The sequence below is a fragment of the Dendropsophus ebraccatus genome, chromosome 14, assembly GCF_027789765.1.
Source record: "Dendropsophus ebraccatus isolate aDenEbr1 chromosome 14, aDenEbr1.pat, whole genome shotgun sequence".
NCBI classification, from domain to species: Eukaryota; Metazoa; Chordata; class Amphibia; order Anura; family Hylidae; genus Dendropsophus; species Dendropsophus ebraccatus.
In genome coordinates, this window is record NC_091467.1 from 27,993,552 (window position 1) to 28,020,080 (window position 26,529).

The 26,529-nt window shown below is 46.1% G+C and overlaps 1 protein-coding gene across 2 annotated transcripts; it reads left to right on the forward strand.

Moving 5' to 3' along the window:
* The first annotated feature begins 770 nt into the window (after positions 1-770).
* Positions 771-24,879, forward strand: ZNF281 (zinc finger protein 281). 2 transcript variants are annotated; one of them, XM_069953048.1, is made up of 6 exons: positions 773-1,433; positions 10,946-11,074; positions 14,473-14,596; positions 15,156-15,239; positions 16,028-16,146; positions 21,782-24,879. In XM_069953048.1, the coding sequence occupies exons 1-6, from the start codon at positions 1,074-1,076 to the stop codon at positions 23,402-23,404; spliced, it is 2,439 nt and encodes an 812-aa protein (XP_069809149.1). In that variant the 5' UTR covers positions 773-1,073; the 3' UTR covers positions 23,405-24,879. The 2 variants fall into 2 exon arrangements, with proteins under 2 accessions (XP_069809150.1, XP_069809149.1); XM_069953049.1 differs by lacking the exon at positions 10,946-11,074 and having other exon boundaries at positions 771-1,433.
* The last annotated feature ends 1,650 nt before the right edge of the window (positions 24,880-26,529 follow it).

The window sequence follows — 26,529 nt, forward strand, 5'->3', positions numbered from 1 at the left end:
AAATACGTATACAATAGCGAGAGCGGATGCTGCTTTATGTCATACATCAGATTCTATTTCCCATTGATAAATAACATTTAAAAAAAAAAAATAAAGGATTGCAATGTATACATGTTATTTGCCACATAAGGGCATGTGCACACTAAGGAATCGCCTGCGCTGGCGGATACGCGCATCTCCCCTTGTCCCATAGGCTTCATTCTATGGTTTGCCACATTCAGCCGTCCGCCCGAAGAATCTGGCAAACCATAGAATGAAGCCTATGGGACAAGCGGAGATGTGCGAGCGGGGGCGACCTGCAGAATCCGCGGCGGGTGAGCCACTGGGATTCTGTAGTGTGCACATAGCCTCAAATAGCTGACTGCATTTTTGTATAGAGCAAAATGTAATATACTGTAATGAAAATAACAGCGCAGTGTGACCACAGCCTAATAACTATGTGATGCCAAAGGTATTCTGAATCTAAATATTAGGAATATGAAGGCTACTCGGAAATTTAATGTGGGAGCTTATAAATATGAGTAGAATTCATTGAATTGCACTGTTAAAAGCAGACAACATATACTACGGATTCGTATGGTCCCTTTAAATGAAGCCATTCACAAGAAAAACCACAAAACGCATGCGCACCTATTACTACTAGCACACAGCATGCGCAACCATTTACGGAGACGCGCCTGCGCCCTGGACACCCAACTAAACCACAGGACATGCGCAGCAGGCGTCGCGGGCTACGGCGCGTGCGCGCTGAGAAGCCTTCTGGGTCCTGCGCAAGCGCCGTGAGATGCTTTCTGATCCCCGCGCGTGCGCAGTGCGACTCTCCAACCGCTTCTATTGTGGAGCTTTCGGGCGTCGTGTTTCTTCAGTAGGCCGGCGGTCAATGACGGTATTGTTTCCCGCCGAGAGCCCCCGGCGATCGGTAGAGGGCTGGATGGAAGGAGGGAAGGCGATAGTGTGAGGATGAGTGAGCGTGTGGAGACCTAGTCGGCTGCCTGGCCCGGTCCGTTACCTCAGCAGCCCCCCGCTCTCTGTCCGCTCCGCTGTGCTTCACCTTCCCCGGGACACGACGAGCCATGGAGCCGACGTTCCCCCCCAGCATGCTCATGTTCAGCCACCTGCCGCCGGTCACTACCTTCGCCCGGCTGGGCTCCGAACTGCTGCCTCCTCCGCCGCCGCCACCGACTCTTCTACCGGCACCGGGGGACATGATCCTGAAGAAAGAGCCGGGCTCCCCCCCTCCTCACCCGGCGGACTTCCTGCAGAGCCTGACGGGCATCAAGCAAGAGAAGATGGGGGAGCACGAGCAGTACCACCACCACCACCATCATCATCATCATCACCACCACCCGTACTACGAGGGCAGGCCGGCCGAGATCGTGGAGGTGACGGTGGGGAGCCCGGGGCTGATCCCGGAGCTGGGCCTCAACCGAGAGGTGAGCTGTAATAATCCCCCCCTTTAGATCAGGACGGTAATACCCCCCCCCCCCCCTTAGATCAGGATGGTAATACCCCCCCTTTAGATCAGGACGGTAATACCCCCCCCCCCCCCTTAGATCAGGATGGTAATACCCCCCCCTTTAGATCAGGACGGTAATACCCCCTTCCCCCTTTAGATCAGGACGGTAATACCCCCCCCCCCCCTTTAGATCAGGACGGTAAGTGCCCCCCCCAGTCTGTTTGTAAACACAAAATGGAGGGAGATTGCTGACCCCTCTCTGTGCCGCTGTGAACAATGGATGATGGGATCGAGCCCATAGCCCCACACCAATGAGGGCCCTGGCCCTTTAAGAACACTGTAAACAACCCCGGGTGGCGTTCACGTGTACCGTAATTAGACGTTACCGTCAGTATATAGATAAATATAGATGGGTGGATTTTTAGCCATAATAAGGGCAGATTTATTTTCTTAGGATCCACGATACGGCAACGTTCACACGCCGCGGCTTTGTCGCCCATCCGATTTCCGTGTTTTAGTTAATTGGGCAAATCTGCAGCGTGTGAACGTACCCTGATCGGTTAATATTTACCTTGGAATCTGTTAGTTGTGTTCCCTATTGTTAGTGTAAATAAAGTTAATTCAGACAAACATCCTGTGCTCAGATTTAAAGGGCCCTATCAGGTGTATAGGAGCGCCAATCTCATAGATGAACCTATAACTGCTCGTCCAGCCTGTGGGGGGGAGGGGACAGGCGACTGATCACTGGATAGTTGGTGCAGCCCCCCTGTTTCCATCATTCATCATGTATTACACAGGGTCAAATGTGCATTTTAAAAAAATTTTTTTTTACAGGTTAACCTGGTGCGATAGCTGATTTTACCAATAATCATCACTCCATGGAGTAGGGCACTGCACGCTGGGTTCACCCCTCCACGGGTTGTAGTCCCTATTTTGTGTCATCACAGTTTATACCAGTCCCCTGTGTTCTAACTCTCCCAGTGTGTCGTGGTTTACAGCCAGTGCATGTTGGGGGTAGTAGTTTCTTTACAGGTTCTCAGTATTGTTGGGGTCTACAGATGAGCGAACCTCTAGCATGCTTGGGTTGGTCCAAATCCAAGCGTGCAGCATTTGGTTACCGGTGGCCGAAGAAGTTGGATGCAGCCCTAGGGAGTCCGGGAAAACATGGATATTGCCTATGGCTGTAGACATGCTTTCCACACGGCCTTAGGGCTGCATCCAACTACTTTAGCCACCGGGAACCAAATGCTGCACGCTCTGGTTCGGACATCTCTATTTAGGCCCTATTACACTAAACGGTTATTGGGGGGGGGGGGGGGGGGGGGGAATATATACTTATATATATCAGTTGCAAAATCTGTTCTGCTTCTAGGTTTTGGTAGCCTGTACGAGGATTAAAGCGAACGTACCATAAGGTAAATTTGCTTTAAGTGTTGCACGTGAATAGAATGGCGCCGGCACAGGGAAATTGGTGCCGCAGTCCTTTTTTTGAACCGTGGCCCATTCTATTACCGAGCAGCGGCCTGGGCTAAAGCACTGGAGGTGGGCCGGCCCGCCTCCAGTGGGTGGAAACACCCTCCCTTCTGTGTGGCGGTTCCATTAGAATCAAAGGAGCTGAGCCATAGAGGGGCTGGGGTTTCTTCTCTATGAGGGCGAGCTCGCCCGCCTCCAGTGCTTCAACCCAGGCCGGTGCTCGGTAATAAACCGGGGACATGGTTCAAAAAAAGGACAGCGGCAGAGGCTTCCTGGCGCTGTTCTGTTCATGTGCAAAGCCTAAAGTGACTGTACCACCAGGCCCAGGCCGAAGCACTGGAGGCTGACCCACCCTTAGTGAGAGGAAACCCCCGCCCCTCTATGATAGGGTTCCATTGATTCTAACAGAGTCACGTCATGGAGGGGCTGGAGTTTCTTCCCACTAAGGGTGGGTCGGCCCGCCTCCAGTGCTTCAGCCTGGGCCTGGTGGTACAGTCACAAGCGAATGTACCTGTTGGCACATTTGCTTTAAGCCCCTGTGTATTCTGAGTATCTGCTGATATGTGAATATGACCTTATTAAAGTAATGGCAGACAAATCCATCCCAAGGTGCACAGGAAATGTCTCTATAGAGCGCCATAGTGTTGCTGTTGTATTAGTCTTCATCTGGTTGCTATGTGTAAGTATACTGCAAAAAATGATAGAATAATTTAATTGCCTGTGCTATTTCTATAAATGGCTCCAAGGGCATGATGAGACTTGTAGTGTTGCAACAACTGGAGCGCCAGAGGCGTATCTCACAGCGCAACTTTAGTTAAAGTCTGTGGGTAGTTACAAAAAGTGTGTAAAATCCACCACTTGGCTGGTTTTGACTTCCCAACCTCAGCAGCCAGCTGCAACCTCAAGCTAAAGGTGGAAACCGCATGTGTCATATGTGTATGGCGTATGCTGTGGATGTACCATAAATATGCAGCTGAGAGTACCCCTTTCATATGGATACAGCAGCTTACAGGGTATCAGTAAAATGCATCCCATGGTGGGTTAGGATGCCGCTCAACAGGAAATAGCTTCATTGCTGAAGTTATCGCTCTGAGCCCAACATCAGATGAGGCGGCGCCCTTGTACATAGAGCAGCAGTCGCCTTACCACTCTAGGCACACAGGACCTTGGCGACCACCATTCTCTCGATCACTGGGGTCCCTGGGTGGTCAGATGGCCATCCATCACACGTTTAATACCCATCATCTGCTTCTAGTGGACTTTTAAAGTGGAAGGTGAGATCATTTTTAAGCAGGAACAATAGTAGTTTACTTCCATGTGATATTTCTATATCTGTCCCATGTGTGTGAATGGGTATTGTACGAATCGGTGGCCGCGCTGCATAAACAGCAATCACAAAGGAGGTTTTCAGCTGCATTTCCCAACCTACGATAGATTCCCGTCAGTCCCATCTTACTAGTTACCCACAGCTTCCATATTTGAGGTGGAATTTTTTTTTCAATGACAGATTCCAATAGGCCTGATAGACTCCATGTAATCAGCCTCATTGTGGTCACCTCGATTTGATGGAAATGAGGGTGCTGTGTGCTGCCACTACAGCGGCATGTGGGAGCATTGATCCACACATGTTTAGAGGGTAAGTCCAGTGTTATGGTCCCTGATGCTGACCTGATCGCTCTGTGCACCAATCCTATTAATTATAAAAAGGTCTCGCGCACTTAGCTTGCCAGGAGTTGTACAGTTGCCTTGGCAACCCAACCTGCATCTCAGCTATTGTGGAGAGTAGGTGGAGCTATAACATTGGACTGACCCTTTAAGTATTTCTATTGTTTGTATAGTAGAATATTAATTGGGTATTCTTTTATATGGGAATTGTGATACTGGCTGTGGCACATTCCCCACACTGCATAGCGTCCTCCATGCTAGTGATTGGTGGCAAAAGGTTTTAATTTAGCGGACTTTACTGTAAAATTTATAATGCAGTGGATGATAAAGGGATATTCCAGTCAGTAACCTTTACTTGCCAGAGGTATTTTGAAATATAGGACTGGATAAGCAGTAAAGAGATTAATCTGCTTTAAAACAAAACAAAAAATCCCTTAGGGTGCCTTCACACCTACCGTATCGCAGTAGAAAATCTGCTGCGGATCCGCAGCAGATCCGCAGCGGATTTAACTAAATGAATGAACACAGCACTAAATCCGCACTTACAAATCTGCTGCGGATCCGCAGCGGATTTGACAGTGCGTATTTAATGCTGTGTTCATTCATTTAGTTAAATCTGCTGCGGATCCGCAGCGGATTTCTACTGCGATACGGTAGGTGTGAAGGCACCCTTAAAGTGGGTGAGACTTGGACTGTGTACCCAGTAGCCGTATTTGGACACTTGGCTTTATCTTAATCCGTATTTACACACAACAGATTTAAGTGAGCACAAACTGCCTGCACTTAGTGGTAAAATCTGTATATAGGACTGTGTAAGGATCGGTTCTCCAGCACTGTGTAAGGATAGGTTTGCATATAAGCTGTGGAGTATATCGACATATACTGGCTAAATAGTATGCCATCCTTTACCATGGTAGACACTTGCCATGCTTATTCAGTTCAGTACACCTTAGAGTTCTGCTAAATGATGAGGACAAAGGTGGTCACTAGAGCATTATGTTCAGTATATAATGGGTGGGCAAAGGTGTATGAGATGCCATAGTGTATGACGGTGTACTCTTATGTACCCCAGCATTACCTTAGTGATCTGTAAGCATAGTTTCTGCCCATAGTGACAGATCAGTCATATGTAGTTTAAGTGATTTTGGTCATAAACCAACTTTCCACTCTTTCCTTAGTTCTTAGCGTTGAATGCATTGGTCTCCATACTGCGGCACTACAGCTGTTGCAAAACCACAACTCCCATCATGCCTGAACAGCTAAAGCTTTGGATTTGGCTGTCCAGGCATGATGGGAAATGTAGTATTGCAACAGCTGGAGGGCCACAGTTTGGAGACCCATGCTTCAATGGGTTATGCAGGATTAGAAAAAAAACACCACCCCTGTCCTCAGGTTGTGTGTGGCATTACAATTCTACTCCATTCACTTTAATGGCCACCCAAATTGACTACAGGAGAGGTGCTGGCCACTTTCAGACCCAGCACCACACTTGGGTGCGGCATTGCAGCTCAGCTCAATTGAAGTGAGTGGAGGTTAATTGCAAACCGCACCTGAACTGTAGACTAGAGTGGTGCTGTCTCTGGAAGAAAGCAGCCATGTTTTTCTAACTCTGGTTAGCCTCTTTAAAGGGTGTCTTTTCTTTTGGCTGCTACTCACTTTGCTGGAGGTGAACTGTCTGGGTACATACTAGGCTGGTATGTATATACTGTATCTACAGGGGATGTGTAGTGTATACGTGCACTGTTCTCTGGAGTATATTTGGGGGTTGAGATGCTTTACCACCAGTTGGAGAGCAGGGACTATAGCGAGTGTCCTCCTGTATCCGTACATACCTGCAGCCTTGTAGATGGGCTTCTGGCAGCCATTCCGCAGTATGAGCCATCTTGATTTACATGGCCTCCATTTGCATCCAGTGTGACTGTACATTGACGGACACGCTCTCTGTCTATACCCAGGCTAGTTTTTATGGCTGCATTTTAGCATTTGTATAGTGGTTGATAAAACTGAACCTGACTTGAATGGCTGTGGAGACCTCTGTTCATTCCAGCAGCACAGCAGGAGCCTGGGGCTTGAGGTCCTACAGCTTTAGTTTTAGTTTTGGGTTTCTATCGATATCCTAGGCTGGCTTGGCTGGTTCCTATACGTGCCTTATTACTGACACATACAGAATCCTATCTAAAAGACTACATCACTTGTTATTTTAGAGGACCCACAATTGCAACTTTTTTTTCAGCCAGTTGGTGAAAGCATAGATAAATTCTTCCCATTGTATGAAGAAGAGTCATGGCGGCTGCCTTCCTGCTCCTTACTGACAGTGACTGTGGCTGTGATGTACAGACATGTTGCCAAGGCTGCTGTCTAGTAGCCATAAGTACAGCTGAGCTTTACCCATCCATCTCTTCATCTCGTTCCCCGACCTGTGGCAAAACTACCACTCCCATCTGCTTGCATTCTAATGATGCGTTTACACAGAGAGATTTATCTGACAGATTTTTTAATCCAAAGCCAGGAGCGCTCTATAAACGGAGAACAGGTCATAAAGAAAAGATTTCTCCTCTTTTCAAATCCATTCCTGGCTTTGGCATAAAAAAAAAAATCTGTCAGATAATCTGTTAGTGTAATAGGGCCCTAAGGGTGCTATGACCCATCATATGTGTCCACTTCTAGGTGTTTGTTGTGCTCAGATTGTCTGTATATTATACCTGGCTAATGCGTTGGTTTGCTGGATCCACTTGTCTCTCTAAACTCCCATTCGCTGCCTGGGCATGATAGGAGTTGTAATTTTGCAGCAGCTGAGGGACACTGGCAATTTTAGCAGAATCATAGCAGAGTCATGTGGCCAGAAATTGCCATAGCTAATGAAAGTGAATGGGGTCATGTTGTGACCGGCTAGTGGTGGTCACCAGTTCCTATTTGCTTGCTATTGCTCTTGCTGCATTTTCACTTGAATGGGTGTAAGTCTTAAGAAGGTATCGAGGACTTGGTGGTTGCTCATCTATGCAGATGTTCCAGAGATGATGCCTATGCTGTTCTTGCTATAGGCATGGTCTTTTCTATATAGGTATGGTTGGGCACATTATGGAGACAATCCAGCCAAATGTTGTCCTAGTCTTTTGCAGTGCTCCATTGTGTACGGTGCATGAGTGCGTGTATATATAGGTCTGGGCACCAGTGACCTCATGGAGGCAGCCATTTTGTGAGTTGCACACATATTCATGAGGCTGCGGCTCGGTCATTCTTTAGGAATGGGTGACACCCACTGAGGCATTCTTTAGCAGCTCTTCAGTTTTGGGAGCAGATGCCTTCTCATTGTTGGCCTTTCTTAAAGGTATTAAAGGCCATTGAACCGGCATTGTTCCTGCTGATTGTCTGATGTATTCCTGGATAGAATTGTACCCTAGCACATAAAGAGAGCTGGTTGGCGTATGTTGAATGGCCATTAATGGCAGTAATGAGGGTGTTTGTTCACATTTTGCTTAACTTTACATTGGAATACATCAAATGTACCCATAGACCATTAAGTACCCAATATATTCCAGTTGGTGTACACCTAGTCTGTACACACAAAGGTATTATGTGTGGTTTACATCTGTGGTTACAAGATGGTTTACATTTTGTATTGTATGTATAGCGCAGGCTTCTGTGAACCAATCCTTCTGCACCTTCAGACGTGTGCCATTGTAAGACCTTTACGTTGTGGATATCCAACCTCTGAGATCCCCAGCGCTCCTGGGGCCGTGCTTACTCTGCCCCTTCAGTCCTTCCCTGCACACCGGCACCCCAGCTCTGCTCAGGTACATGGATCCTACTGGAGCGGTGCCATGTATAGCTGAGGGCCTGGAGCGCTGCTGTGCAGGAAAAGATGAGGAAAGTGACTTATCACTAGGATTCACCAGGGCTCCATATGTGACATAGGAATAATCCTTTAATGCAAGGATGCCAAATGTGTGCAGGCAATCCCCTTAATGCAAGGAGATGGACACTCTTTTTGTGACGTTTTGTAGTTGAGCATTACTTTAAGGGGGTATTCCCCACAGAATAGGGGATAAGAATTCGATCAGTGGGGGTCCCATTGATCACAGGATCATTATCCGGGGATCCCACTGGTTGGATCACCACATAGCAGCTTATTGTCTATTCTATGTACAAGGGAATATCCGTTTAATGGATATGGAAAATGAAAGGGAATGAGCCATTAACTATTCTGTGGAGACGTGAGGAGACGGTGTGTTTCTAGGCTTCTTGACTGTTATCAGTTCTGGTTTTTCAACGTTATAAAAACATTCTAGAAACAGCGCCTCTTATGTCCTCAGTTAGTAAGCGTTGATGTAGCTCATTTCCATTAAAGTGAATATAGATAGTAAGCCCTCGCGGCAGGGTCCTCTATCTCTGTGTACCAGTCTGCCATTTACCTTTTATGTAATGTGTTTTGATCTTGCAATGTTCTGTTGGTCACCCACTATCACTTGTATAGCGCTTAATGGAGTAATAGCTGTAATACTATACACAAGCTGACGAAAGGGGTGGTGCTGTTTTCAGAAGAAAGCCTCTGTTGTAATGCTAGATAACCCCTTTAATGGGCTAGTCCGTTCTCATTTTCGTCTTCATGCCATTGCGTACAAAGTGAATTCTGGGATTTGGGGGTTAGGTTTTTCATAGGGAAAAAAGTGTATAGCATAGTGATCGCTAGTATTTCCCAGTCTGTATTCACTCTATTGTATACTCTGTGTAGTACAGCTTTTTATATCTGTGTCCTTTTCCTGTATAACATGATAGTATTCTATGTATGTGAATACAGTTGTTCAGCGGATGACGTTTTGTACATTCATGTGTTTGGGACGTACAAAATCTGTAGAAAAGAAAACCTAAACCTTTTGGATACTTGACCGCCATCTAGTGTTGCTGGAATAAAGTGTACTGCTTCTGCCTGGCCCCTTTATGCTTGGCGTGTAGGAAGTTAGAGCGGCGGCTCCGGTATAATTGGCTCACATTGCTATGGGACACAAATATGTCCATGGCAGGTGTGACGACATCTGAGAGTCTGGGAGCCATTGAATTGAGCTGAGATAAATCTTGCCATCGAGACGTTCCCTCTTGAGGCTTCAGCAAGTGAAACAAAGATTTCAATGGCCACCTCAAGCCAGCCCATTGTAAAGTGCCAAAGCTTTGTTTAGTTCATAAATCCTTTTTTTCAATCAGATTTAAGCCAGTCTGCGGCCTCCCACTGTGCTCCATATAGAGATGGATGGAGCCTTATGTTGTCTGCATCACTTCAAAATGCAGATATAGGGACGTGTGGGAGAATACACATCACCAGTGAGGGACTCAGACGCCTCTTGCTGACAAGCTGCTTTACATAGGCCTAATATGTCCTCTGAAGGTGCATAGTAATGTGGTCAGTCACATGCATTACAGCAGGGGTTAGAGTCAACAGCTGAGCGAGTACTCTTGTGTTATGTCAGTGAAGCTAGTGCTTTAACCACCATATAACACTGTATAACTCAGGTATTACCCTTCCAGTGTTCACTCACTAAGAACTGATTCTGAGATTTAAAGGGACACTCCAGCCAAAGGCTGGGTTGGTGACAAATGGTCTCTAGAATAGGGGAACCTGCCCACCCACCAAGGAGCTTATGTGTATATAAATGGCTGCCTTTATCATATGGAGCTATGTACATCTGTACGGACTTTATCCGTTGTCTCTGGTGCTGTACTTGCACATATACAGGACCAGATCACAACTTTGTGATCGTGGCTGCGTGTCTTGCTGTATAGTTTGTATAAGGCTTCACCATTTTCAATAACTGTTGGATGAACACTTACCACTCCTGACTGCATACACATTTGGCATGGCTGAACCGTTCCTGTGTTCTCTATGGAGAGGTGAGGGTTGAGCCACAGACGCGTCTTATCCCTCCATGAACAATAGGGTCGGGCATTGAAAATCCATCATGGCCACTGTCCTCTTCATTGGCATCATCTGTTGGGGTGAGTTGGGAGGCTGCCGTACACATTAGATACGTAAGCTGCTGGGTGCGGATGACTTTAGTATAAGGTGTATGGGGGAATATGTGAAGTGACACTTTTTTTTTTTTTTGAATTCCTCATTGTAGGTAAAGTGTATTGTGGGGACTTATTAGCACATAATATAAGGTGAATGAACTGTATGAGGCTGAATGCATGTGAATGGCTGAATGCTGTGTAATCTGTTCTTCAGGTGTCTTTATTGTTTAGTGTACAGGGCCCTCCATAATACAGCATGCCGTATAGTGTCCATTACATTGGATGAGTTACAATATTCCATAGATCCATCCATATAATAAAGCTAATCGTACCCATATCTTCTCACAGCTTTTTATAAGAACTGAAAAAAATGGCTGCGATCCAAAACATGGAAGTCCATCCATGAAGAAGACCAGGCGTCCAAGCACAGAAGCTCAGGAAGCAAAATCCAAGCGCAGGCGGAGTGACTCCTCTAAAGTAAGAGCCTTAACGTGCTCATGGGCTGCCAGGTTCACTATCTATACGTCCCACGTCTGGTGATGCAGGAGTGCTGGCTCCCGGGCCGATGTAGAATGATACACATCGGGGCTGCTAGGGGGCGCCATCCCTCCTGCCTCATTCAAGACCTTTCCTGGTTGAGAGGCTGAAGCTGAGGTGCACGGTTGGCTGGTGGGTGGGCACATGTATGAGTGGGGGGACTTTTGCTTTATCTAATGATAACCCGCTATTATATAACAATGGTTAACACTGTTTTATTACATTGGGAGTAAATTGTAGTATGAACAGGCTAAAGTGGCTCCTAGCCATGTGCGGGTTGGGCTTTATTTGCTTGTAGTCTAGGTTTTGACCTCGAGTGAACTTCTACGTTGTATATCTTAGCTTCCTGTCTGGCTGAGCCTGCTGACGGCTGGGAGGGAGGGGAGCAGTCATTGACTGATGGCCACCTCCTCTTTACTGCACACGCTCAATCAATATGGCCATGTGGTCACGGTTACTAAGGATTCAGGCCAATAGCTGCAGAAAACAATACATCTATTTCCTGCTGCTATTAGGAATACTTTGATGGAAAGGTACATGAACTATCATTGCGCCATCTTTTAGTTTAGATAGCTGTTCATTCAGCATTGACTGTTTTCTCTATCCTAATCCTGACATACGCATACACACTCAGGTGGGCTGAGCATGTATGCACTGTGAGCAGGGAGAAAAGGGCTGTCTGACTGCCTAGCAGGATCCAGCGTGTTTAGATTACATGTGTTCTCTGCCCATACATCTGGCTTCAGGAAGCTCCAAACACATTAGATGGTCAGCGGAGGCCACTGAAGTCAGCTGTTGTTCCTTAAAGTGTATCTGTCATGACTGCTGCTGGATCAGTTGCAATTTACTGAAAAAATATATATATATTACTTAATATATATGCATGCTGACTAGCTCCATAATATGTTAAAAAAAAATAATAATAAAATTGTGGGACTGCTTCTTTAATATGTGTGAGCAAACTGGACTGCATGCATGCATTGACACAAACTTGTCAGTGTTCTCTGTGCCCCTGGGTCCATGCGGGTTACATGTAGGTGAGGGCCATACAGGGTAAACTTTACAAAGTAAACACTTCATAATCGACAAAGTCTGCACATATATTGTTCCTACTCCACCACAGTCCGCTCCACGTGTCTCCTTATCTGCTGCTTTGTCAATATTATTCACCTGCGCTGATGTAGCGGAGAAGAGCGGAGCGCAGTCAGGACACCCTGCAGAGTTTGTCTAGTGTCTGATCCCAAACCCTCAAGGTTGGCTTCCAGACATTACTATGCAATAATCCGCAGCTACAACACAAAGGTAATGTACAGACATCACATACAGTGAAACCTCTTCACAGGACCACCTCCTTATCCAATCTTTCACTTCCACCAGCCGTATGTTATACATAGTAACCACTTCTCAATGCAATTTTATTTGGTCGTCTCAGAGTTTTCTGTTTTTTTTCTTGTGTACAGTTCAAACTACCCTAGTAAAGTCACTGCGAGGTTTTCTGCTTTACTTTACCCCTAAGTAGCCAATTTGCATAGTCTTATACAGTGATCCTAGTGATCTCCGCTTAAAGGGATTTTCCAGGATGATACGCTGACTGATGATCTGCTCAAGATGAATTGTTGCAGAATCTGGCACTAGAGCATTAATGTAATCTCTGGTAAAACTGCTTCACAGATTTGCTGTTCAGGACCCTAGGAAAGCTGGGTGGACATGCCTGTCAGCTGTGAGAAGTGATGGATCAATGATCAGGGATCAAGTCTGCAAAGTCATAACTGAGCCTTATTGCTAGCCATACAATCCCAGTAGCCCAGACCATTCAGTCTTTCCTGACTTTATTTTTGTAAACCTCTGTAGTCATAGCCCGTGTGTACTGTAGTGAAGCTGTATGGCAGATCCCTATTACAGTGTAGTAGGAAAATGATGGCGGACCTCAGATGAGGTCATTGAACTCTGTAAAGAATAGACTTCTTGTGATTGTTCTGGACTGAATACAGGAGGAGCTACGGATGCAGCAGGTCTTGTACAGCCGTGTGATCAGTCTGGCTTTCGACTCTGGAGGCTCTTGTGTCCTGACGTGTTCTTCTTAGGGTTCACTGAACCCTATTAAAGGTGCAGGCACTGTCACATTCATACTAGTGACAGCTGCTCGCGCTCCAGCCCCACATCCCACTGCTCTGTGGACAAACTTTAAGACAAAAGAGCGTCCCTGCATGAACTCCCTCCTTGTCTTATAAATAGACCTTTCTGTGCTATATGTGGATATAATTATACATATGGCAGGCATGGCCCTGGAGCGGACGGAGAAGATGGCCATGAACTGTTGATGGGGAGGAAAAGAAAGCACGACGCAAATGACCGTTTAGCTTCTCTGTTTCTACTCCTGGCAGTGTTGTTAATGGGGTGGAAAATTGGAGCAGATTTATGCTACTGCTACACGACCCACACATCAGATGTGTACTGAGCCGTCATGCCTTTAGGAGGCAGTGGTGCAGCTCTCGGGCTCTGCACTAGTGCCATCCCTGCATCAGCCTTTAGCCCATTAATACCATGTGACCAGGCCAGTTATATTTTGCTTTGGTGGTATAAGTTACTTTCTATGCTAGTAAAGTAATTTTATTTCTGTTTATATGTAGAGTTTATTGCTAGTAAGTGTTTTTGTGATGGAGTGTTAATTTAAAAAAATAAAAAAATATTTTTAACTCCCATTACCCCAGTGATCCGTAAACCATTCTTTTTCCTAAGATACACCGGAGTAAGATAGGGCCGGGATTTGGAGCATCTGCACCTGTCGTGATTTCTGCTGATGTAGATTTCTATGCTATTGACAACAATGACTTATAGCAACACTGTATTAACTTGTGACATGTTGTTCTGATATCATACGGAGTTTGAACCCGGTCTCAGTCCTGAGACCTACTGCAATCGTGAGTTATTGCCAGGGACGCATGTGACCACTCTCTTCAATGGCTGCCTATTCAATCCGACTTATAGCAGGAGTCTGGCTCCAATATAAGCAAGTTATAAGTCGGCCAGGTGAGTGTAGATCATGGCTTCACCTCACTATAATGATGGCTGGCTTTAGAACTGAACAACATGTCAGAAGATAATGTATATGACCGTACTGGTACCGACTCCGTGACCATGTGAGACCCCTATGCAGTCACCAATGCATTACTGTGAAAACACAATGTGGTTTTCATTAAAGGGTTAGAGACTGTGTAAATAAAGTTCATTGAAGAATGCATTTACCTTCAGCCCCTGGATCTGTGATACTGTATTAGATACGCCTGTTGTAAAGAACCCTTTATAGTTCAAAAATCTGATTGTCTTTTTCCATTCAGTCTTTAGGTGGTGAAGGTGAAGCTGCTAATATGTCTCCAAATCAGAAACCTCATATATGTGAACATTGCAGTGCTGCTTTTAGGAGTTCCTATCATCTGCGCAGACATGTGCTGATACATACAGGTAGGTCTTGCTTGAGTGAAACAAAACCTTACATAACTCTTCTGTAGTCGATGTCTGCTGGGCATAGAATTGTCCATGAAGCAGATGATTTGCAGACAGTGATTGCTAAGGGTAAATTCACATCAGAAAGTCTCTGGATTTTACCTGCAGACTCTAAAATATGCAGCAGATTACAGGATTAGATATGTGGGTGAGAGAGAACACATATCTGTAATGATCACCTTAACCACTTTGGTTTGCACAGCTGATCTTCTCCATAGATATGATCAGTAAGGACTGGAACAATATAGAGTACAGCCCAGTAGTAAATGTGAGCTTGTACACTCAGTCCATATGTAATCTAGCTGCATCCTCTGAATATGAAGTATGATGAAGATCCAAGGATCAATTTTCTATTTATGGTTAAAGTTTAATAAAAATATCCCTCAAATGATGCAGATTGCCCTTATTTTACCTTCCGATCTATCTTAAATGTGTATCTGCCCTTTCTAGCTAGAGGATTTCCGTCCTAAATTCCTATCATACACTGTTTCTTCTTTTTTTTTTTTTTTTATCTTAGGTGAAAGACCATTTCAGTGCAGTCAATGCAATATGAGTTTCATACAGAAGTATCTGCTACAGCGGCATGAAAAAATACATAGCGGTATGTAGATGTTCTTCTTGACTTGATGTGATATTTCATTACAATTGCTGTAGCTGAATGCAGAGCATATTACTATATACGTCTAATTCTGTGTTACGAGATACAGCAATACCGGACAATAGTCAGGCTGTTAAGGCAGATAAGCACAAATCACATCTGTGTTGTCAGATGGTGGTACAACAGATACCAGTGGGACCCTACAGGTTACTTTTTGACGGCCATATTTTGACAACCAGACTAGCCCTGCATGCTGTTTTATAGTTGCCGTTTAATCTAATGCAATTGCCAACATGCCGACAACCATAGTCCCCGGATCTGTTCACACAACAGGTTCTTCTGTTAGAAAAAAAGTCCATCTAGAGTCTGTAGCAGAAATCCAAGGCAGACCTTTAGATTTATGTTGTGGTGTTGGATATGGGTTTAATAAATATTTTTATAGCACCAACATATTCTGCAGCACCTTATAATTCTGGGGAATTTTAGTGGAGTACTGAATGTGATTGCATCACAATGAGACTAGACCTGTCCACTAGAAGTACTATGTGTATCTGAGTAGTACACAGGTGTCAAAATGCCGCCCTCCAACTGTTACAAAACTACAATTGCCATCATTCCTGGACAGCTAAGGCTTTGGCACTCCAGGCATGATGGGAATTGTAGTGTTGCATACGCTGGAGGGCTGTGGGTTTGACACCCTGGAGAAGTAGTAGTGTCGGCAGTATGTTTTATCATAATTTAGTCAGGATGATCTAATTATTGATACACATGTATTTTGCTTAATTTTTCAGGTGAAAAACCTTTTAACTGTGATCAGTGCAACATGAAATTTATTCAGAAATACCACATGGAGCGACACAAGAGGACACATAGTGGAGAAAAGCCATACAAATGTGACACTTGTCAGCAGGTATGTGATTCAGATGTGATTAGCGCTATATACAGATTGCTGCCACATATGCCAGATGCTATATGTGTGTTTTTATTAGCTATACATAAAAAAAACTAAATGGGCAGACCACCTAGTATACATTTGCATACATTTTTTTTATAAAAAAACAAACAAAAAAAACTATTTTGTATAAACCATTATTGGATCCCTGTGTTGTTCTGTTCATCTTTTGTATGACTAAATTGACAACTGGTTCTCTGGCTGCCAGGGCGCACACTATAGACAAGGGTTTGTTCACATGTTTTTTTAATTGCAATTATTGAATGCAAAGCCAGAAACTGATACCAAGTGGAGGACATTTGTAAAAGAAAGACTTCTCTTTTCAAATCAGTTCCTCTCTTTGCTTTCAGTAATTGCAGTTAAAAAACCTGAAGGCAATGTATATGTATACTTTATATAGTAGGCAGGGGTGATTCTAGCCTCTCTGCTGCCCGAGGCGAACTATAGAATGACGCCCCCCCCCCCCCCCGGTCAATCCGCCCACATTATAATCCACTACTGCCCCCCCCCCCCCACTGCTGTCCCCAATAAACATAATGTTTGGTCCCTTGCTGCACAGAGGATGTCAGGAGAGGAGGGGGCTGACTTTATAGGAGAGGTCCCAGCAGCACAGAGGATGTCAGGAGAGGAGGGGGCTAATCCTATAGGAGAGGTCCCAGCAGCACAGAGGATGTCAGGAGATGAGGGTGCTAATCCTATAGGAGAGGTCCCAGCAGCACAGAGGATGTCAGGAGAGGAGGGTGCTAATCCTATAGGAGAAGTCCCAGCAGCACAGAGGATGTCAGGAGAGGAGGGTGCTGATCTTTTAGGAGATGGTCCCCCTCTTCCCCCCTTATAGATGGTCCCCCTCTTCCCCCCCTTATAGATGGTCCCCTCTCCCTTATAGATGGTCCCCCTCTCCCCCCCTTATAGATGGTCCCCCTCTCCCCCCTCCCTTATAGATGGTCCCCCTCTCCCCCCTCCCTTATAGTTGGTCCCCCTCTTCCCTCTCTCCCCCCCCTTATAGATGGTCCCCCTCTCCCCCCCCCCCTTATAGATGGTCCCCCTCTTCCCTCTCCCCCCCTTATAGATGGTCCCCCTCTTTCCCCCCTCCCTTATAGATGGTCCCCTTCCCCCCCTATAGATGGTCCCCCTCTTCCCTCTCTTCCTCCCTTATAGATGGCCCCCCCCTTATAGATCGTCCCCCTCTTTCCCCCCTCCCTTATAGATCGTCCCCTCTTTCCCCCCTCCCTTATAGATGGTCCCCCCCCTTATAGATCGTCCCCCTCTTTCCCCCCTCCCTTATAGATCGTCCCCTCTTTCCCCCCTCCCTTATAAATGGTCCCCCTCTTTCCCCCCTCCCTTATAGATGGTCCCCCTCTTTCCCCCCTCCCTTATAGATGGTCCCCTTCCCCCCCTACCTTATAGATGGTCCCCCTCTTTCCCCCCTCCCTTATAGATGGTCCCCTTCCCCCCCTACCTTATAGATGGTCCCCCTCTTTCCCCCCTCCCTTATAGATGGTCCCCTTCCCCCCCCTATAGATAGTCCCCCTCTTCCCTCTCCCCCTCCCTTATAGATGGTCCCCCCCCTTATAGATGGTCCCCCCTTATAGATCGTCCCCCTCTTTCCCCCCTCCCTTATAGATCGTCCCCCTCTTTCCACCCTACCTTATAGATGGTCCCCCTCTCCCCCCCCCCCCCCTGCACAGCAGATAAAACAAAAACAAAAAACAGCACACAACTCACCTACCCTCCGTTCCCCCGTCGAGCCTCTCTGGTCTGGTCCCGGCTGATGTGCGGCTGCCCGGGGTGTCCCGTCCTGTCCCCGGCAGCGCGCGCATCACAGAGCTCCCCGTGCGCCTGTGACTTCCGGCGCACAGGGAGCTCTCTGATGCGTGCGCTGCCGGGGACAGGACGGGACACCCCCGGCAGCCGCACATCACCCGGGGGACTAAGGCTGCATTCCCACGTTCCGTGATCCGTCTGCATGTACTGGAGCCCCCCCCGCGCCCGGGCAGTATCTGTAATGAGATGCTGTGAGCGGGGGGGACTGTATTCATAAGCGCCGCGCTGTAGTATCAGCACGGCGCGGCTGATTTAGTACAGCGGGGCGCTTATGAATACAGTCTCCCCCGCTCACAGCATCTCATTACAGATACTTCCCGGGGGCGGGGGGGCTCCAGTACATGGTACAATCAGTGGCGGATTATAATGTGGGCGGCCGCCCGAACCGCCCATATTATAATCTGCCACTGAATGCCGCCAGGGCCGTTTTAATACATTGGTGGGCCCAGTGCACAGCCCTCAAGAGTGGCCCCCCCCTTACCTTTCTGCACATTGTATAATGTACTGAATTTGCCCCCACACTGTATCAAGAGCCCCAATATATACAGTAGTTACCTTATAACACTATTTCCACCATACAGTGATTACATATTACATAAAAACTGCACTAAACAAAACAGAAAGATATCACCAATGATACCATTACATAATACCGCCACATCATGACCCCTAACACTACAATCCTATAACAGAGTGCAGTTACATCCAGTGACTCACCGGGGGTGTTTTCTCCAATCAGAGTCTGTCACCTTTTCTTTTTCTCTCCATCCAGCCTGGGCCACCTTGAAGTCTTCTCCTGGCTGTGAATCTTCTCTCCAGAATCTGCCAGACAAATATTTTAGGCTCCAACACATCCAGTAGTTAGGTCCCTTGTACCCCTATACAGTAGTTACACCCCTCTGTACTCCTACATAGTTACACCCCTCTGTGCCTCCATAGTTTTAAGGTGTCCCTGTAGTATATAGACCCTCATGTGCTCCTCCAGTTATATACAGCCCTCCTGTGCGCTCCCCTATTAGTATATAGCCCCCCTGTGCACTCTCCCCAGTAGTATATAGCCCCCCTGTGCTCTCCCACAATAGTCTATAGCCCCCCTGTGCTCTCCCACAATAGTATATAGCCCCCCTGTGCTCTCCCCCAATAGTATATAGTCCCCCTGTGCTCTCCAATAGTATATAGACCCCTATGCTCTCCCACAATAGTATATAGCCCCCCTGTGCTCTCCCCCAATAGTATATAGCCCCCCTGTGCTCCCCCCAATAGTATATAGCCCCCTGTGCTCTCCCCAATAGTATATAGCCCCCCTGTGCTCTCCATAATATATAGCCCCCCTGTGCTCTCCCCCATAGTATATAGACCCCTGTGCTCCTCAATATGATATAGCTCCCCTGTGCTCCCCAATAGTATATAGCTCCCCTGTGCTCCCCAATAGTATATAGCCCCCTGTGCTCCCCAATAGTATATAGTCCCCTGTGCTCCCCCATAGTATATAGTCCCCTGTGCTCCCCCATAGTATATAGCCCCTCTGTGCTCCCCAGTAGTATATAGCCCCCTGTGCTCCCCAGTAGTATATAGCCCCCTGTGCTCCCCAGTAGTATATAGCTCCCCTGTGCTCCCCAGTAGTATATAGCTCCCCTGTGCTCCCCAGTAGTATATAGCTCCCCTGTGCTCCCCCATAGTATATAGCTCCCCTGTGCTCCCCCATAGTATATAGCCCCCTGTGCTCCCCCATAGTATATAGCCCCCCTGTGCTCCCCCATAGTATATAGCCCCCTGTGCTCCCCCATAGTATATAGATTCCCTGTGCTCCCCATAGTATATAGACCCCTGTGCTCCCCAGTAGTATATAGTCCCCTGTGCTCTCCCATAGTATATAGGTCCCCTGTGCTCCCCCATAGTATATAGGTCCCCTGTGCTCCCCCATAGTATATAGCCCCCTGTGCTCCCCCATAGTATATAGCTCCCCTGTGCTCCCCCATAGTATATAGCCCCCTAAGCTCCCCCATTGTATAAAGCTCCCTGTGCTCCCCAGTAGTATATAGCTCCCTGTGCTCCCCAGTAGTATATAGCTCCCTGTGCTCCCCCACAGTATATAGCTCCCCTGTGCTCCCCCATAGTATATAGCCCCCTGTGCTCCCCCATAGTAAATAGCCCCCTGTGCTCCCCAGTAGTATATAGCCCCCTGTGCTCCCCAGTAGTATATAGCTCCCCTGTGCTCCCCAGTAGTATATAGCTCCCCTGTGCTCCCCAGTAGTATATAGCTCCCCTGTGCTCCCCCATAGTATATATTCCCCTGTGCTCCCCCATAGTATATAGACCCCTGTGCTCCCCAGTAGTATATAGCCCCTTGTGCTCCCCCATAGTATATAGCCCCCTGTGCTCCCCCATAGTATATAGATTCCCTGTGCTCCCCCATAGTATATAGCCTCCTGTGCTCCCCCATAGTATATAGCCCCCTGTGCTCCCCCATAGTATATAGCCCCCCTTTGCTCCCCCATAGTATATAGCCCCCTGTGCTCCCCCATAGTATATAGCCCCCCTGTGCTCCCCCATAGTATATAGCTCCCCTGTGCTCCCCAGTAGTATATAGCCCCCTGTGCTCCCCCATAGTATATAGCCCCCTGTCCTCCCCTATAGTATATAGCCCCGTCCTCCCCCATAGTATATAGCCCCCTGTGCCCCCCCATAGTATATAGCCCCCTGTGCCCCCCCCCCCCCGTAGTATATAGCTCCCCCTCCCATATAACATTGAAAAAAACAAACACTGTTACTCACCTGGGTCCACGCGTTCCTCTTCTCTTCCCTCCTGTGGCCGCACTTCCTGCGGTCACAAGAGGCTGCACTCCCCTCACCCTCGCGCCGACGCTCCAGTGACGTCGGCCGCTAGAGGGAGAGTGCGGCCTCTTGTGACCGCAGGAAGTGCGGCCACAAGAGTGACTGACAGGGAGGGAGCCAATGGCTCTCTCTCTGTCAGTGTCGCTGCTGCTGCAGCGCGGGAGCGCCGCAGCAGCAGCGGACGGGGGCAGCGGCGGACGGGGGGGCCCTGCAGGGGGCGCCATGGAGGGGTAAGTAGATTACCCATCCATGGCGCTCCCCCCTGACAGGCTGGTGGCCGGAGCCCTGTGCGACCGCATTGGTCGCACATAGCAACGGCCGGCCTGCTCGGGGGGGGGCCCTTTAACCAGTGGGCCCGGTGCACGTGCACCATGTGCCCTCTGGTTAAAGCGGCCCTGAATGCCGCCCCCATGAAGATAGCTGGTGGCGCCGCCTGAGGCAGACGACTCAGGTCGCCTCATCATTGCGGCGCCCCTGATAGTAGGCAAAGATGGCAATGTTTTTTCGGGAATACAAGTGTTTCTCCAAAAATAAGACTCAGCCTAATTTTGCTGACTTTTTGGAATAAGTCATACTCCAAAGATAAGCCCTAAAGTCAGCTGACCAAATCTTTGACACTGGCACTGATGGGCCCCGGGCAACCGAAGCGTGGGCCAAATAGAAGGGGCTAGGAGGTATGCAGTGTGGGGACTACCTTCAGAGAGGGCGTTCTGGATACTGTATGGGGAAATAACTACAGAGGGGGAAGATGGTATATAGTCTGGAGGGCCTTACTGCAGAGGGGGGATGTATACAATATTTTTGTTTTGTAAGAGTAACATGTTGACATTAGTATCATCCATGTTATGTGTATTATGGCTGTTTAGTTTAGTTTACTTTTGTGTGTTCCATTTGGTTATTTTGCTTCATACTTTTGTTTTGTTTGTTTTTACAGTACTTCTCAAGAACAGATAGGTTGCTGAAGCACAAAAGGACATGTGGGGAAAACATGAATAAAGGATCATTGGAGCCTGGGTCATCAAACCATAGTATGGATAATTTGTCTGGCAACTTTGATTTATCTCAGGGAAATTCCAATTTTTCTGGGCGCAAAAAAAGCAAGTCCAGAAATGGTCCTTCTAACAAGGACCACAAGCAAGGCAACAAACTGAATGAGGCACATTTAGCAGCAGGTCTCGATATTCAGACTTATGCAGTGGACGTTCCGATCGTGTCTTCCAGTAGTGGTTCGTCCAGCACTGGCATTGAAGACTTAGATTCCAAGGGAACAAAGTTGGTGTTCAAGAAGGCCAACCGGAAACCAGCAGAGAAGAATGATCTCTCTTTGGAGTCTCAGTCCGCTAACATGGGTCTTCATAAACTTTCAGATAAACCCAACAGCCCTCTCGACATGGTGGGGAATACCAATGTAGACACCATGACCCTCCTTCAAAGTTCAGGTAACAAAGGTGCTACAAGTAGCAATTACGATGATGCAATGCAGTTCCTGAAAAAGAGGAGGTATTTGCAGGCCTCCAGCAGCAACAACGCCTACGCTGTGAATGTCGGGCATATGGTGTCGCAACAGTCTGTCATTCAGTCTGCAGTTTCCAGTGTTATCGATGGGGACAACCCACTAACTCTTATTGATTCCCAGGCACTGAATGTTGAAATCAAGAACTGTCATGACAAATCTGTCATTCCTGATGAGGTTCTTCAGAGTATCTTGGATCACTACACTCATAAATCCGTTGGGCATCCCGACGTCACATTTAACATTGCGGAACAGCATGTAGAGCTTCAGACGGCAGACAACAGTGAATTGGTGCAGGGGGAGAATGTTTGCTCAGACTCTCAATCTACACCAAATGACAAGTCCAATATGTTTCAGGAGTATTCAAAGTACCTTCAGCAAGCGTTGGAAAGAACAAGCCATACAACTTCATTCCCACTGGGGCCGAGTTTACAGTTTGTAAGCCTATCTTCATCTCTCGCCAATCATTCTATCTTTCCCGACAAACAGATTTACACTACATCTCCTCTCGAGTGTGGGTTCACTCAGTCGGTAACATCAGTATTACCGTCCACTTTACCAAAGTCACACTTTGGCATGGTAGTGGGCCCCCAAACTGGCTTTTCGTTATCGCTGGAGACGCAGCAGTTGACTCCATCACAAGAGTTGGCTGACCAGATAGACTCGCAGAAATCCTTAGACACATCCTCCAGTTACCAGATCTCATCTCAGGAATTGAACGGGCAGAAGGATCAGCAAAAGGGCCTGGAGTCCTCTTCAGGTTTCCACCTTCAACCTCAGGATTTGGCCAGTCCCTTAGAACAACACAAAGATGTCAGACAGCAAGTCACTTGCCAGATTGAGAACTTTGCACAAGCATTTGGTTCTCAGTTAAGGTCTGGAAGTAGGGTGCCAATATCATTTAACACTAGCACTGATGGGGGAGTGGATCACAGGTTGAGGACTTCAACTCCAGAATTCTCAGGGTACACAAATTTGTTATCTGACGTAAATGAAACAGGTAGTACGAGAGTCAAGACGTCAACTAGTCAGAGCTTCAGGTGAGGCTGCGAGTTTGCCAGACATTCGAGGTCTTTTAAACCATGGTGTATTTTTTATTTTGTTAACACTGCCATTTAGAATGTTTCTACACAATCGTAATAAGAGTTATGTAATCTATGCCCTGTCAATGCAATTTTTTTTTTTATTATGAAAAAGTGTTGTGATAGTTCAGCTTGTACCTAAACTTTTAAAGAAAGATTAGATAGTGGGGGTGGGACGGGGAACAGGGTAGCCAAACCTGATTTTGGGGGGCAACTGCTCCGCAGTTTTCTTTGTATTTTCTCGAATTGCAAATTTCCAGAGGGACAGAAAAAAATGCCCATTGTCAGACTATGGAAAAAAAAATATATAAGATGGCTTATTACGACATATTATTGGACTCAGGAATGGGATTTTGAGCTGAAGGCACATAATGAGTTAATGAAGATTTTTTTCCCCCTGCCCCCACTTTAAACAGCACGAGTTATTCCTCCCGCTCATCATAAAGACGTCATACTGTCAGAGTAGGTCACTTCTTTAGCCCGTATTCCAGTCTATATTTAATATTCTCGGCAATAGCTTTAAATTAACAAGACTTAAATTTACTTATCAAGATTTTTTTTTTTGACAAATTGTGTATGTACAGTGTTTATCTTTTTTTTTTTTTTCCTTTTGATATACCTCATTTTTACTGTTCATGCAGCATTCAGGAACATGTATTTTGCAATATCATTGAAAATAATAAAAAGAAACCATTGTGTTCAAATTATTTTATAGAAGTGTGCAAAATGTTGTAAACGAATATACAGCAGAAAGAAAAAAAAAGTTGCCTTTTGTATCGGGCGAGCAAGCAAGGGATGCAGATAATCCACATTCATATTAGGACTGCTATTCTGTAGGCGCAGAACAAGTGGAGTCCAGTTGTGTTTCCAGCGCACTGAGCCCTGGTAATGAAGCGGATATTGTGGCTAAAGGTACATAGCTTATGAGGACTATAATTGTCATTGAGCTTCAGACATCGACCTCGAAGGCCGACTGATCATCTTTCACAAATAGAGAATTTAACTAAAAAATTTACCCAAGACTTTAAATGAAAAGAAAAAAAAACAGCCCCTTTTTAAAGAAACTGGATTTTTCTTAAAAGTAAATTTAAGTTGCGATCTAGAACACATGTTAACGGTGAATGCAAACGGATGATCCACTCTTAATGGTTGCCAACCGAGAGGCGAAGATGAACTTGTATGTATGCAGCCATTTACCGCTGCTTTAAGAAAGTAGCGGGATGTTGTTTTTTTTAATTTCAACTATTGTAGCAAAATGACAGGAGCGGCTTGGCAATATTGCAGAGGTTGACTTTGCCAATAAAAGCAGGCAAAAGCTGGTTAATATGGCCCTTTGCTTCTGTCATGTGGTTTCCTGCCTTGGTTTACCCCTCTAACATACTCATCTACCTTACTGTTGGGTGTCACAAGGGGTAAGCAGTTCTTAAATATGTTATTTAGGACCAATTTTTATTGGGCGGGGGGGGGGGGGGGGGGTTGTCATATATATTGGAGGTGGCATATTCCAGGAGTAATCCCTTATACATATGAGTTATGGGAAACATTTGCTTGTTCACAGATTCAATTACTAATTCTTGACATGTTTCCTTGCAAGTGATAAGGTGACCTTTTTTCTATTTTCTCTGCTTTCACAAAGCCATAACATGACAGGCCGAACCCTAGGCTTCAGACGTTATGTCTGCCGTGTGCATGCATAGGTTTAGGCTTATTATGACCATGTGAAAGCAAGATTGGCCATAGTACATAACAATGGCAGTCATTTTTCATTTATGTTCTATGAAAGCGAGTGTTTATACCGCCATATGATGGCTCTGCTAGCTGCAGCTTTTTATTCCTGCCCTAATACTAAATCGCCTGCAGACGTAACCTTACCACCTAAGACTTGACCCTTTCAAACTTTGCGATCTGTGCCCTTCTAGTTACAAGGTACTTTCTTATTGGCACAAGCCTTGATCTTCAGTAGACTATCCCATTGGTAACTACCATTTACCAAGATTGTATGCTGGATGAATGTGATTGCAGAGGTTAATGATGGTCTCCTTTTTGGGGATAAGAACCTATTAATTGGATAACGCCTAACTCCCTTACCCTGTGCTTCACTTTTGCCATAGAACAGGATGTAATTTAATGACTGACCAGCTCTGGATATGGCTTAATGTGACTATTGAAGGGCTTCTGACCCTTTATTTACAAAAAGAGAAGAAAAAAATTCCTTTTCTAGAACATGTCACTGGAATTAGTAACTATTGTAAACAGCAATGAATCTCCAAAGAGTAAAAAGCTTTGAGAACTCTTGTCGTAAATTCACACATTATACTCAAGGCTCCATACAATCGGTAGTGGAGTCTGAAATTGAAGGTGTACGGAGGAACAGTAAGGCCCTTGGGATTCGTATGGGTGCTCTGTTAAATCTTCTTTAAAACCCATAATACAGTCCTGTTAACTAGCAGGTTACGGCAGTGAGCTAAAGGTGTAAAATGGGACGTCTGTCCGGCCTAAGAATTTAAAGACGAAGCCTTGCCTCTATTGACTGCAGCCTGCTGATTCTTTAAAGTGGCCGAAAAGCAGAAAGCTGTAAATCTATGTCAAGGATAACTTGGTTACTGTATCGATAAGGAATAAATTCAGGTTGAATTGGGAATTTATTTCCCCTACTTAAGAAATATTGTTACATTTTTAATGGAGGCAAAAAACTTACCAGTATAGTCATGTAGCTCATTCTTTGTGTACTACATATTAATGTGTATTCATCAGTTACACAGCATGTGCTGTCATTTTGTATGTTATTGGTTGTCCCCAGAGTTAAAGGGGGCGTTCATTTTCTAAGAAAGAGCCACAAATATTATAAAATTAAGGGGGAGGGGCGACTTTCCTCTTCAAAATGTTGTAGCTAGACAAGCTCCTTATAGATATTTTACAACATTTTAAATATATTTTAATTGTCCTTTAAATGAGCATATATTGGTAAAGTTATTTCACTCTTCTGATTCATACTGTGTGGTCTGTCTTCAATAGCCTCCTTTTCTGTTCCTGCTGGCAATTAAGACACCTATCTCCCTCCCACTGAGTGGAGTGAGAGAGCATTTG

What these genes read in the sequence shown, in the direction of transcription:
- ZNF281 (XM_069953048.1), top strand. Translation starts at nt 1,074, where the DNA reads ATGGAGCCGACGTTCCCCCCCAGCATGCTCATGTTCAGCCACCTGCCG. An exon ending in AGCTGGGCCTCAACCGAGAG is followed by an intron (nt 1,434 to 10,945) that starts GTGAGCTGTAAT and finishes ATCTTCTCACAG; the next exon opens with CTTTTTATAAGAACTGAAAA. An exon ending in GGCGGAGTGACTCCTCTAAA is followed by an intron (nt 11,075 to 14,472) that starts GTAAGAGCCTTA and finishes TTTTCCATTCAG; the next exon opens with TCTTTAGGTGGTGAAGGTGA.